We start from the raw sequence: 12,613 nt of genomic DNA, 5'->3' as shown, positions 1-12,613 counted from the left end.
CATGGCCATTTATACAGAGGCTTCTGCCACACTGCCCAGACATCAAGATATTTGAAACTCTAGCCTTGATTATCTACCATGAGGATGCAAAGGAAAGTGCCAGGAAAAAATATATTATAAAAATGTCTGTTCACTCATCTTAGTATATTTTAAAATTCTATTTCCTCCCCTGGACCAGGATTTACTGTCCCTTCAGCTGTTGGTTCACTACATTGCAGATTAAGGTGGGCTAGTTTGAAGGTCTGGGATGGCATTCATCTGCATCACCTTTCATGGTGATAAAAGCCAGACTGATTTATTTTGCATTGCAGTGGGTTAGGAATACGCACCCTCGAAGTTGCTGAATCTCAGGGATATTTGCTTCTAGCTATTTTACGTAGAGCATAAAATATTATCCTAAATCTCGAAAAGGTACAGTTTTCAAAGGTGGGGTTTTTTTTAAACATACATCCAGTTACATGGCTTCCACTGAACAGCTTGCTTTCATTCTGAAACCCTGGAAAACATTCTTGCAAATAAAAACAATTCCCTGATACTATCATGAATCAAGCAAATGTCAAGCTCCAGAATCATGATTTCACCCTTAGGGCTGCAATTCTGAAAACATATGTATCCGCATGTCATCCTGCAGAATCCATGCATTCTCTAATCACCAGCCTTTCAGCTTGGCAAAACAAACAGCTGGAAAATGAGCTCTCCCTAGGCAAAGACAAGCACTGGCCACATTGCGTGGGCTACCAAACGCTGGGTTTTCTTCTCTGAGCAGGCTTTCCCCATAGAGCCTCTTCAGTTCTTTCAAAAGCACATATGGTAAAACAAGTACTACAAGGAAAACAACCTCTCAAGAAACAAAATTATGCTGTTTGGGGAAAAAAACATTTAAGTGTCTAAACATATGGCCTGGGATTTACTTTTAATACACAATTTGTAATGTGCAGTGGAGCTGAACAGACTTATCTACTATCACCCTTGAAGGCATCGTGACTATCGGCGGCACCTCTCTCCTCAGACCCCACCGAAACCAGGGGCAGTTCTAGCACCGAGGCCTGGAGGCTCAGCCTCCAAGCACCCATTTTTTCCATTCTAAGATACACCCATACTGTTTTTATTATTAATCAAGAAAAACAAGGCAGAGTACTGAGACCAAATGATCACAGCCTCCATTAGAAGTGCTTATCTCACACAGTATGCCAGAAGGCCTCTTTTAGAGGAGCAGTTTGGGATTTTCACTGATAATAGTTGGCGTTTATTGGCTTGGGATGGTTGTTTATATCCCTCGTGTTCTGCCGTAGGCAATTTGTTTTCATCTGGTAGTTATATTTTTAGCTGCAATTAGAGCCTACCAAAGGAGGAGGGCAATGGGAGAGGAAGACAAGGTTTTTTTCCACGTAGCCTCCAGCCACGCAGCTGGGGAACGGGGGCTCGGGGGCAGCCAGGCTGAGCCGCGGCAGACCCCGGTCCGGCCTGCCAGGGCTGCAGCAACACGAGGTGCTGCCGCGCTCCTCCACGCGGGCTTCAATCGTGGGAGCCCTGACAGCTTATTAAAACCAGCAGCCGCTCCTTCCTGGAGATGGCACTTCCTTTTGGGACATTACAGCTCTTAATAGCAGAGAACAAGCTACTGTGTCTGTTACCGTAAAAATATTCTCTGGGTTCTGAAAGTTATTGATTTACTGTATGTACATGGCAATGGCCCCAACTGAGAAGTTCTTACCTTCAAAAAGTGCTTAAAACTGTAAGATGAGGTTTTATCGTATCCGTCTCCGTGATCCTCTCGCTTCTTGCAGAACACTAAGGCTTTCTCGTACAGGAACAGATGCCTCTGCATTGGCTTGAACCTGGCAAGATCCTTCATTTTTGTTGGACCTTTTCGGTGTCCTGTCCAAACACTGAAAGATCCTTGCATCAATACTTTTCCTAGTTCACTCAAGTCCCCCTGGTGAGAGGATGACAAATAAGAAAAAAAAATAATAAGTTGCCAGTTAAAATGTAACAGCACTGTCCAAACAATAAAGGGCAATGGGGTCGACCCTGTTCCAAGGCATGTCCCTCTAAGAATAGGTCTTCCTGGAAGGATCAGATGATCTTTTTGGGAGTGATGGCATGAGGCCAGGAGAGAAGCAGAGATCTAGGACGCAGGGCTACAGATTCTCTATGTGAAGGGGTACGAGTCAAAAATTGGAAGGACTAGGAAGCTAGAGAAGCTTGCCCAGCACCTATGGGAAGTCCAGGTGTAAGGGCTCTGGATAATGTATTTCAGTGGGAGAGGGCAGATGAGATTTGACCTGAACTGAGGTCTAGGAGGATGGGAAGCAAAGGATGCTTCAAAGAGGCCAGGACTGGGACAAGCAGCTTAGAAAGCCAGCTGCCCATTGCCTTCCCCAAAGCCCTAGGAAAGACACCTACCTCAACATGCAAGGATGGAAATTAGCCTCAGACAGAGTATTTAAATTAATGAGAAATGCTATGAAGATACCCCAGGCCAAATTATAAGGTGAGCCATGAGAGAACTAAGGTGGATGATGGAAAAATGCTGTCTAGAACCACAGCTTTTGGCAACTTTTGGTACCATGCAATTCAGCATGTCCTTTGGACGCAAATATTTTCCAAACACCCAAAATCAGACAGCAGACTGGTTCCTGTAAGAGCTTCTTGATCCCATTTACTTTGTAACTCTCTGTTCCAGTATAGTTTTAAGCTCACACATTCTGGGACTCTGTCCATTCCCCAGACATCATCCGGCCTTGTACAAGGTCTCTAATTACCCAAATCTACTCACATCATATCCTGTTATTGAAATCTGATGCATAGAGTCATTGACTGACTTTAGCAAATCCAACATTGCAACAAGAGCTTCTTGAAGTTCCTGAACTCCATCGCAGCTCGTGCTGTACTTTAGCAGCTCCTGAAAATAGAAATGGAAGAGCACGTGTTTGCAGTTAAACAAAGCAGACATTTCCATCTCACCCAAAGTTTCCGATGCCCAAGAGCAACCTACACTGTGTGAATTTCTTTTTTCTTATGTCACCGGAAAAAAGTCACATTCTAAAACACAGTCAGTATTAGGTGTGGAACATATCACAAAAGCATGTCCCATTTTTTCTGAGTTTCCTTAAAGATGGCATTGGGCTGCAGGAGGGCATCGCGCTCATCTGAGCTCTCTGCGCTGTGCTGTTTTTCTCCTTTGTAAGAAATGGCAAGTAAGGCTCAGGTTTTCCATCAGACACTGTTACATCACATATGCCTTTGAACGGGGTTTCAGCAGGTGATTATCTTCAAACTGGCAGACAAAAAGACAGGATTTTATAAAATTCAGAGACCCTTCAAGTCAGTAGACAGAAGGCACTATTGGGAACTACACCATTCATACAAAATAACTTTCATTTCAGATCTCTTCTCCCCACTTACAACTTCATGAGTACTCATCCCTTGTTCAAGAAGCTGGAAACAGGGGTTCAATAACCTCCTGAAGTCACCACCCCAGTTGTCTGTAAAGTGGAAATAACAGCATTGCCCTGCCTCAGAAGGGTGACATAAGGACGTCTGTGTTAAAGATTACAGGTACTATAACAACCTAAGCAGAAGAAGAGATGTATCAGTATAGTTTATTTCATTCATCATGCTCTTATGATCATCTCAGGTTCATTTTTCTTAGAAGCGTTTCTGTCACTCTGCACCTGTGAACAAATTCAAACTGTCTTTTTCCCCATAAAAATAGCTTGCTAAAAGCCCCTTCTCCTTTTTCAGGTATGTGAATTTTCATCCTCACTGAATGTCACTGTATGGAGGGCCAAGATAAACAATATGTACTCTAGGGCTTGATTTACAGGTAACCTTTAACTGAAAAATAAAACAAAAGAAAAAAACAATCCCATGTCCGAATGTCCTTTCAAAGTAGCACATGGCATACCTTCAAAAGCAACTGGTATTTTGTCAGGCGCTGCACTGGTTTGAGCAAATAGGAATCCAGGCCAAGTTTGTGTTCTAATTTTCTTTGGCATTCCTGGAACAAAGAATTCACGTTAAGTAAGTTCTGCATTTACTATAAACAGTTATTCCAACAGTATGATTAACATGGTTTGAAAACGTTAAAGATTTCATGTAAAAATGCCCTATGGTGCCAGAGTAACTTTAAAAGTTTTATAAAACCATGTAAGATAACATAATGGAAGGCTCTGCTTTAAACTCCTTGCGTGCAAGAGACTCCAGCTGCTATGTGAGGCATCCACGCAACGGTGAACGGAAAATGATGCAAAAACATGGGAGTGCTGAGGACTGTGTTTAGGACAAGTGAGTGTCCCAGGATGACACCTGCCTTGCTAGAAATACGCAGCTCACCTGGAAGAAGGTGCTTTCCGAACACTGCCGCCACAGAGACTCCGACCGGGGCTTATTCTGACAGTATTTCTCATACATCTGGAAATCCTCTCGCTGCAAGGAAAGGCAGAAAGGCAAGTCTTAAACACACACGCATGCCAACCTGCTGGGCAGCTAGATAAGGCAAACACCAAAACTGCAAATTTGATTTCATCTGTCTCTGCTGCCAACCGAAGGACTGTAGCATCTCAAAGTCAGCGAGCTTGGATAAAAAAGCTGCTGCTGACAATGAGAGGGTTGCTCACAGCAGACCGCAGTGCAGCCGCGACTGCTGCTTTCCCCCCGGGGCTGCTGTCCGTGCAATGGCATTGCCTGCCTGGCTGCTGGCGTCTCGTATCGGAAGCATCTGATTCAACTGACATAACTGAGATTTTGCAGTGTGTGAAGAATTGGGAGAAACACTGGCCCGAAAGTCTGCTTTGTATGTGAAAATGGATTCACCAACCCTGTCTAGGAAACAAAATCCCACTCGCTCGGGCGCTCCCAGGCAGCCTTCCAAACTGTGCAGGAAAATTCTGCAAGAGACGGGGGAGAGACGAAAGGCAGCTGTGAGCAAGGTAGTACTCGGGCATTTCAGCATTGCAGGAAATCGGCGCGATACAAGGGGGCATCGTACTTGTTGTGGAAGTCGTATATCTCCGGCATGTTTCCAAAGAGGATGTCCTTCCTGTTCCTCAGCACGGGAGGCATCAGGAGGACCATGGCCGGGTTATCCATTTCAGCTCTGTAGCCCTGCAGGATGCAAGAGGGGTTCATCACTCAATTTTTATTGCAGGCAGATGAAAAGGGATGTGAACGGACTTTCAGTATAATACATTTTGTTTCAAAGTGCAACATCCCTTTTCTTTCTTTCTTTTCTTTTTTTTTTTTTGGTCCTTAACCCCCCTTCTTGTAGTTCTCCACCCCTCAGTCCCTGGGCATTTGGGGATCGCGGTCTGGCAGGGGATGCTTGGCGCAGGTCCCCCAGGGCCAGCGAGCCCAGCTTCGCTCCAGAGCGATGTGGTGGGGAACGGGGCAGCCACCCCCCCATGCTCTGGCAGCTAGGACTGCAAGAGCCCTCCCCTCTACACGATAAGGCAAAAAGACAGACGGGGGGGACCTGAATGCAGTCCCAGTCCATGGAAAAAAAAAAAAAAAGCTTTCCTCCTTTTAACGACAAGCACACATGCACGGCCTCTCGCTGTGTTTATACCTCAAACAGTTACCACTAACAAGCGCACACGCAGCAGGACGAGCACAGCTGCACACACACAGTCGCACAGAGAGGCACCGTCCCCTGCGGAGCTGCTCTCTGTCCACGTAAGGCAAATTGCAGCCACTTACTCCTCGCTACGGGCTCGCTGCGGGAGCGGTCCCGGGGGAATACTTGTCCAGGTTTAACATATCTGCTGTTATGACCGTGGGACACATGAGTGACAACTTGTTTGTAAGGGATATGCGGTTACAGACAGTCTCGCAAGAACTGGCCTACAAGGTAATTTGTCACAAAGCAGAGAGGGCTTGAGATCAAATAGCGAAATCAATGGGCTTTTTGTCTTACACAAGACACTTTCTGAACACCGGGGTCCCTCTCTCCTTGATTCCTGCTGTCTAAGGTTTTCTGCCCTCTGTCGCTGTATCTGCCTCCTGCGATCACCGCCTGTTCAAAACGGGGGACTTTGCTAAGTAACGGGGAAGAGCTATAAGAAACCCTGCTGCACTACAAATTGTTAGGTGGAATTAGGAAATAATGCGAAGCTCCCTGCATTAAAATCACATTACTACACCAATGCAAAAATATTTACCTATTGGTGTAAATTCCAGGAAAGATACAGTAAGTTCAAAGGAGTACAAAAGCTAACTGTAAGATAGGAAAGAGCCAGAGATCAGGACCATCTCTGTGAAGAAGATACTAAAAAGGCCATTGACGACAACCCATGCAGCCCATAACAGTCACCAAACATTGCACAAAACCGAGGCCCTTTAACATGTGTTGGAAAGGTAAGCATCTATATTTAACCACTACAAACAGTGGTTAAATAAAGTAAATAAAGTACAGGTACGTAAAACAGTATATGAAATTATAATCTGTTTCTAAACTAAGAAATGTGCTTCATATGTTCACAAACTTCACAGTACTAAGGCAGAATCCTTCCAAAGATAAAATACAAGCTGCCTTCTTTTGTCTTTTAAAGCTAAAAGAAACCAGGGAACATTTAAAAATACCAGCTTTTTTGTACATTTTTCCAATCACCGATAAAACCAATTATTAGTTCATTTGTATGCAAACAGAACGCTTCTCCCTCGTTCGAGATGAGAAACTCATCCCAACACCACCTGTACCTGCAGATGCTTCCAAGTCAAAAATGATAGGGAGAAAATCTGAAAACTCCAGACTATCTAGGGATCTAACAACTTGGTAGAACTCAACCCCATCACTTTTCTGCTTAGCCTGACTGAGTGGCAGGTGCCCTTTTTTACAAGTCACTGGGGAACAGCAGTAAGGGATCCGACGTCACTCACCGTCAAAACAGTGAACAGCTCTTCTACGTACACTCGCTCCGTTTCTATAAGCTCATTTATGACATGGCTAAAATAAAGAAAAAAGAGAAGTATGTTATTTTTGTATTTCTCAAAAGAAACCACAGGAAATCAGTGCGGGTAAAGAAGCCTAAAACATATTGTGACGTAATTAGCAACCATCGTAGAGATGACAGAATAAGTAAAAGTGCAACAGAGGACATCCAGCCCCGGCTGGAGGAATACAAGGACCAAAAACAAGCATCGTTTTGAGTACCTCTGATTTAAACAAGGTGAAAGCTTACCCTTTCAGTATATCTAAGTTGTCGTCACTGTCTGAAATAAAAGACTGCAAGGAATTCCGTTTTTCTTGATAATCGTGCATTACCTCAATCTGGAAGAGGAATGGGAGGTGTTAGAAAGAGCTGCAGAGAGGTCATCACTGAGGCAGGATCAGCCCAGCCCCGAAGCAAACATAGGAACTCTTTGGGAAAGGATAAAATAGGCTGCATTTTAAGAAATCCTACGTAACAAAAAACTTCAAGAGGTCATAGCATGTAATGGATAGCCAAATATTCCCAGAAATTACTCTGCAGATTAAAATCTGAAAATACTGATAACGTAACTCATTAGCGCAGAGCCCAGAGAACAGTTTCCACAGGGAAATAACTGCAGACATGGAGCTCCCTTAATAGGCATCACTGCTGGGAAGGAACAAATTCAGGGACTAACACATTATAAGAAAAAGCACCTTAAAATCCAAAAGCTATGTTCAATTAGTTTTCAGAAGGGTCTGATTTGGGTCTTAGTATATAAATGTCATTCAAATTTCACTAATAATCTTTACCTTGCGAGAATTTGGAGTTTTTCTTGATGTTTTCTTCCCAGGGAGAGAGAGATCAAATGAGAATTTCAAACTGGAATTAAAATCCACACCTTGGGTAGAAAAATATATTATTACATAATTTACATCTATAGTGAAAGAGACAGTTCAGAGAGAAACTACGAGGTCACCAACAAAAGTGGGATAGATTTTAAGAGTGAATAATTAGTTAGCTAACACTAGAAGCAAAATAACAAAATAAAAGGTATCTCAAATAGCAATACTGAATGCCATAATCACATAGATGGGCATGAAGGCCATAAAATAAAAACTAATTGGGAAGAACAAAACGTCCATTAAGGGAATACTGTAATCAAAACCTAACAAAGTCTGTAAAGCCTCTGCAAATGATAGAGAGTAGTAAAATAAAATAAACCACCATAAGGAACATCAGCTACTGGGATACGGGTTGCAAGTCCTCTTATGAGTGTAGGCCAGATGCTCAGCTGGTGGCATAAACTGTTTCTGCCAGCACAGCCGGGACGCGGCACTGCCACGTGGACATGGGGACTAGCACCTGCAGGTGACTTCCCCACATCCCCCTCCTTTTGCTAAAGTCAACCTAAAATTGTGGGCTTTTGTCTCATGGGCGTCAAAGCATTTATTTTCATATACTAGAACAGCCTGAAATATTAGAAATGCCTATATGAAAATCTCAGATAGACCAAAAATAAATACATTCTGATGTGCAATATTCGCCTTATTTATAAGCTAAAAAACGAGCCAGCAAAGAAAAAAAAATCAAGCAGATGAATGAAATATCTTTCCATTAGGGCGAAAAAAAAGGATTGCAGCAGGTAAGAATACAAAAGCAGCACATTAATCTAACGGCAGCTGTGTCTAGGTCAGGCAAAGTTGTGAATAGTACTGATGCAGAAGAACCACCTTTTGTGAAGCAATGAGCAAAAGATGTAGGGAGAAAAACTGATGCAGAGGAATGGAAAGCAGCATGGAGAGCAGGTGCCCCATCTTCAGTATGGGCTGCTACAAGATAAAACGATTACAGATTATTACACCAAAGAGGCTTTAAACCTCCCCTTGTAAACATGCCGAACGGAGGAGGAGGGGTGAGCGCCGGGGAGCAGACCGGAGCCACGCGTGGCGCGTGCCCACCACGGCACAAGGTGAGACGATCCAAAGGAAATTCGGATTTAGCAGCGGTCCTGCTGGGAGGCTCCCACTGCGGGGAGAGGGAACACGGATAACAACTCAGACGAGAGGCAGCCGTCAGACGTAGCTCAGTGTTTTGTTGCGAGCCCCTGGGGGTGAGGAAAGCTCCCCCCGCGACCATGGAGTTACTTGACTACAGCACTCAGACTCCACCACGGCCTCTTGCACTGCCGCCACACATCTCGTTGCATTTTATGGTTCAGGATGGGGTGGTTTTATTCTTTGTTTTCCAAAAGTGGTTTCAAAATTAGAACCACGCTTATCAGACTGGCTTCAAATCCAGAGCAAACGTGAAAGAAGCAGCGCCTCTCCTTGACAGAAAAAGAAGGGGGAAAAAAAAGGAGAGGAGAAAAAGAAAGAAAAAAGGACGAAAGTGTATGTGTCCAGAGGTGGTACGGTTTCAACCCATGCCATAAAACCCATGCATCTCAAAGCGCTCTCAGCAGAGCCCAGCACGCTCCTTTGGCACTACATCCCACCAGCAGGCCCTCAGCATTTTGATGTTTTCTGTCAAACAGAGGCCTTACTAAAAAGATCTCTGGGCATGAAACATCCAAAGAAGAGCCTTTTGTCTTTCCCCTCTTGCTGGCTATGCTCATTTCAAGATGCTTGATCATGTCCTTCAGGAATGTGATTAACGGAGGATGCCTGGGCGTTACCAGTGAGCGAGTGTCTTTGCTAGAAAAACGTGCAACCCTTAAAGCAAGTGCATCAAGTAGGTCTAGCCCATTGATGATGGTCTCACAAAACCCATCTATTTACCCCTATTCTTTAAGTCAATGATTTCGTCTTCATCCTTTCGTGTTACTGGAAAGCTAAAACACTTGCAACAGGAAAAATGGGCTATACTTTAATTTTTGAGACTCGGAGCCTCCCTTCTGGTTTGAGGACAGGTTCAGAGGGCAGTGTGGTCTCATGAACATGGTGTTGGCCACATTCAGAAGGAAATCAGGGATTTATTCGCAGCACTGGCCTGCATCTAGAGCAGCTTAATTCCCCTCTCTGCATCTAGGTGCATTCCCCTCCCTTCGCTGGCTTGATTATTTACACTCATAAAACTCCCTGAATTGGAGTTACTTTTACTGTTTGTGTGTGTTGCACCTACTACTATTCACCATAACCAATATTCGCTAGTTCATCATAAACATTTTTGTATTAAAGCACATCAAAACTGTTTAACTGTTTTAAGCAGTCAGATCGCTGGGTTTAATATTGCCACATAACTTAGCACATTGCTGGTTTAAAGAATATGAATGTTACTTTGAAACACTTTTAAATTCTGATATACACAGGGCTGCTAAGGATGCAAGCTTTAATTTTATAATTCAAAGCTAACGTTGCGCCAAATCCCATCACCAGAATCTAGGCAGAACATTCAACAACCTTGACTCAGCCAGAATTTGTACCTTTATGAACATTACTTATTCCACAATTCAGATTTATGGGAGACATTTTCAAATATTCAAAGGGAGTTAAGCATCCGACTTCTCGCTTATGTTCATGAGATTCGAGTCCCCCATTTCTATAGACTCCTTTGCAAATGCCAGTCTAATTTTACATCAGTTCCAGTTCGACACAAAGAGATTGCTAATGGGAGCTTTTTGATTTAGAGAATAAGTATGCTCATAAATTTATAAATCTTGCCCTTTTGCCTGTAGTATTAATTCACCAGTTCAGCCCAGTAGGATGCTAGTGAAGCAGAACTGGAAGTATGCACTGTTTATGGCTCTCTTTTCACTGAGCAAAAAGTGCGGATACATATCACACAACCAGTCCCAACCAAGGCAGCCTGAGCTGCAGAAGGCATTTTGTAACGCATTCCTACAGAGGGAGCGGAAAAAATATTGCATTAATTTTATTTGGTCATCTTTGCCCATTCTATGTGGTCTCGCCTTATAAAAACAAGAAAACATATTAAGAAATTTGGAAGCGCCATTATTTTGGAGTTTGGAAAAATGTGCAGCACACAGAGAAAGGTCTGGAGCCCTGCCTGTAGCTGTGAAGTACACACAGAGCCAACACAGTGGCACAGACCTATGTACAACCAGCCAGTCCATGCACTCTGCATGAGACTTCCACACCACGTTCCTCACTCAGAAATGGGAAGCAAGGCACAGAAATTGAAAGGATATTAAATTAGCTCATACACATTTAACATTTATACAGCAACTCTGTATCAGCCAGCAAGGTCTAGTTGGTTCCTCAAAACTGGCCTTAGCTTTACTCTTCCTGGCTCAGAGCAAAATTAACATCTGAAGATACTGTAAGTTTAAAATATTTTACCGTGTTTGGGAGAGAATAACGGTGATTTTGATCGTGGGGGATTTTCTGGCCGAGGGGCTACTAATTGGACGGGCCGCACATGTTTGTCCAACAGCTTCTTGAAGCAAGACTGGCGATTCTCAAACATGGTTCGGACGTTTTCAAGCTTGACCTGCACTGACTGTATCTGGCACTGTGGAGAGTGGAGATTCCCATGATCGAATAACTACCATTATTCTGCACTTCGACCCAAAACAGAGAAGTGAAAAGCTGACAGCACTGCAACACAGTCTGATCTGGCTTTTTACTTAGGTGATGAGGAACTTGAGGGGTTACTTACCTTTAATTCAGACGTTAAGACTGACTCAAAATCATAAAGCAGGGCTTGGGGATCATAGCTTAAGTAGGGCGAGGAGCTTTCGAGAAATCTTTCTATGTCCTGGAGAGCTTTCTGAGCGCCTTCTTTAGACTGGCATTTATCCATCTGCTGGTTAGCGAGCAGGTAGGCACCTTCGTCACAGCACTGCAGGGCCTGATGACAGCACAGGGCAAACACAGGAGAGGAGACAGTGAGCGGCGCCCCTGCTAAACCCAAGTACCCACAACAAATATCTGCCCCACCTTCGGTTCTCATTTACTGGATCTGTATTTTGAATTTTAGTGCTGCTAAAGATCTAAGCAACTATTGCATTTTGGTAACAAGAAGAAAGGCTGCATTTTTCTGGAGGGTGACTACATTCCTCAACATACCCAGCCAAGTTCTGCTCTCACTTCTACCTGGAGAAAATCACTAATATGACGGGCAAAAAAAGCAGAGTTTGGTGCATAGCTGAACCATATGATCAACAGTCCATTACTTTATCCAACTGAGAAAGCTGAAGGGGAAAATCAGAGCTTACAGTGTGATAGGTGGGTTTCCTGAGATAAATGCTTGGCTCAGTGCAAATATGAGTTGTGAGGAATAATCAAAATAACTGCATTCATATTTTTAACAAAATAAGCAATTTAAATTGCAGTTTAAAGTTCTGCATTTAATACACATAAGTAAGGGCTGAATGCCAAGCTCAGGGTTCAGTTAACACTCTCAAACTGTAGCACACACAGGGTCATAACTTTGCTGCTTCTCTCGACTGCTTCAAGCATACTACAATCCTGTGCCTTCTGGCCTAATTAGCATGTATTTTCCTAAATTAATTTTCGATGCTGATTAAGATATCAAAGAGCAGTGGAGCCGCATGACTCCACTTCCATGTCAGCACACAGCAGCTGGACATATCTACTAATCTGTCATCTTATTATACAGTCAGCTATGTTGTTTCTTAATAAATCCCTAACAAAAAAGGCCTGGAGCTTATTTGAAAGTGTTACCTCTATTGCACTGAGTTTAAAAGCCTCGTAAGTCAATTAACACACGGAGGCACC

The 12,613-nt window shown here is 43.5% G+C and overlaps 1 protein-coding gene across 1 annotated transcript in view; it reads right to left on the bottom strand.

The window, feature by feature from the left end:
* The window catches only part of MCF2 (MCF.2 cell line derived transforming sequence), a 59,512-nt gene that overhangs the window by 13,512 nt on the left and 33,387 nt on the right, over nucleotides 1-12,613 (bottom strand). Inside the window, exons 12-22 of the mRNA XM_064518313.1 lie at nucleotides 11,532-11,723; nucleotides 11,213-11,384; nucleotides 7,724-7,812; nucleotides 7,182-7,270; nucleotides 6,880-6,946; nucleotides 4,994-5,109; nucleotides 4,823-4,892; nucleotides 4,339-4,431; nucleotides 3,911-4,003; nucleotides 2,780-2,905; nucleotides 1,715-1,936 (exon numbers count right to left, since the gene is read on the bottom strand). Of these exons, the coding sequence (XP_064374383.1) occupies nucleotides 1,715-1,936; nucleotides 2,780-2,905; nucleotides 3,911-4,003; nucleotides 4,339-4,431; nucleotides 4,823-4,892; nucleotides 4,994-5,109; nucleotides 6,880-6,946; nucleotides 7,182-7,270; nucleotides 7,724-7,812; nucleotides 11,213-11,384; nucleotides 11,532-11,723 (1,329 nt within the window). The remainder of the gene's footprint in view (nucleotides 1-1,714; nucleotides 1,937-2,779; nucleotides 2,906-3,910; nucleotides 4,004-4,338; nucleotides 4,432-4,822; nucleotides 4,893-4,993; nucleotides 5,110-6,879; nucleotides 6,947-7,181; nucleotides 7,271-7,723; nucleotides 7,813-11,212; nucleotides 11,385-11,531; nucleotides 11,724-12,613) is intronic.

The sequence above is a fragment of the Dromaius novaehollandiae genome, chromosome 11, assembly GCF_036370855.1.
Source record: "Dromaius novaehollandiae isolate bDroNov1 chromosome 11, bDroNov1.hap1, whole genome shotgun sequence".
Lineage (NCBI taxonomy): Eukaryota > Metazoa > Chordata > Aves > Casuariiformes > Dromaiidae > Dromaius > Dromaius novaehollandiae.
The sequence above is the reverse complement of the archived record's forward strand: the minus strand, read 5'-3'. Positions and strand labels throughout refer to the sequence as shown.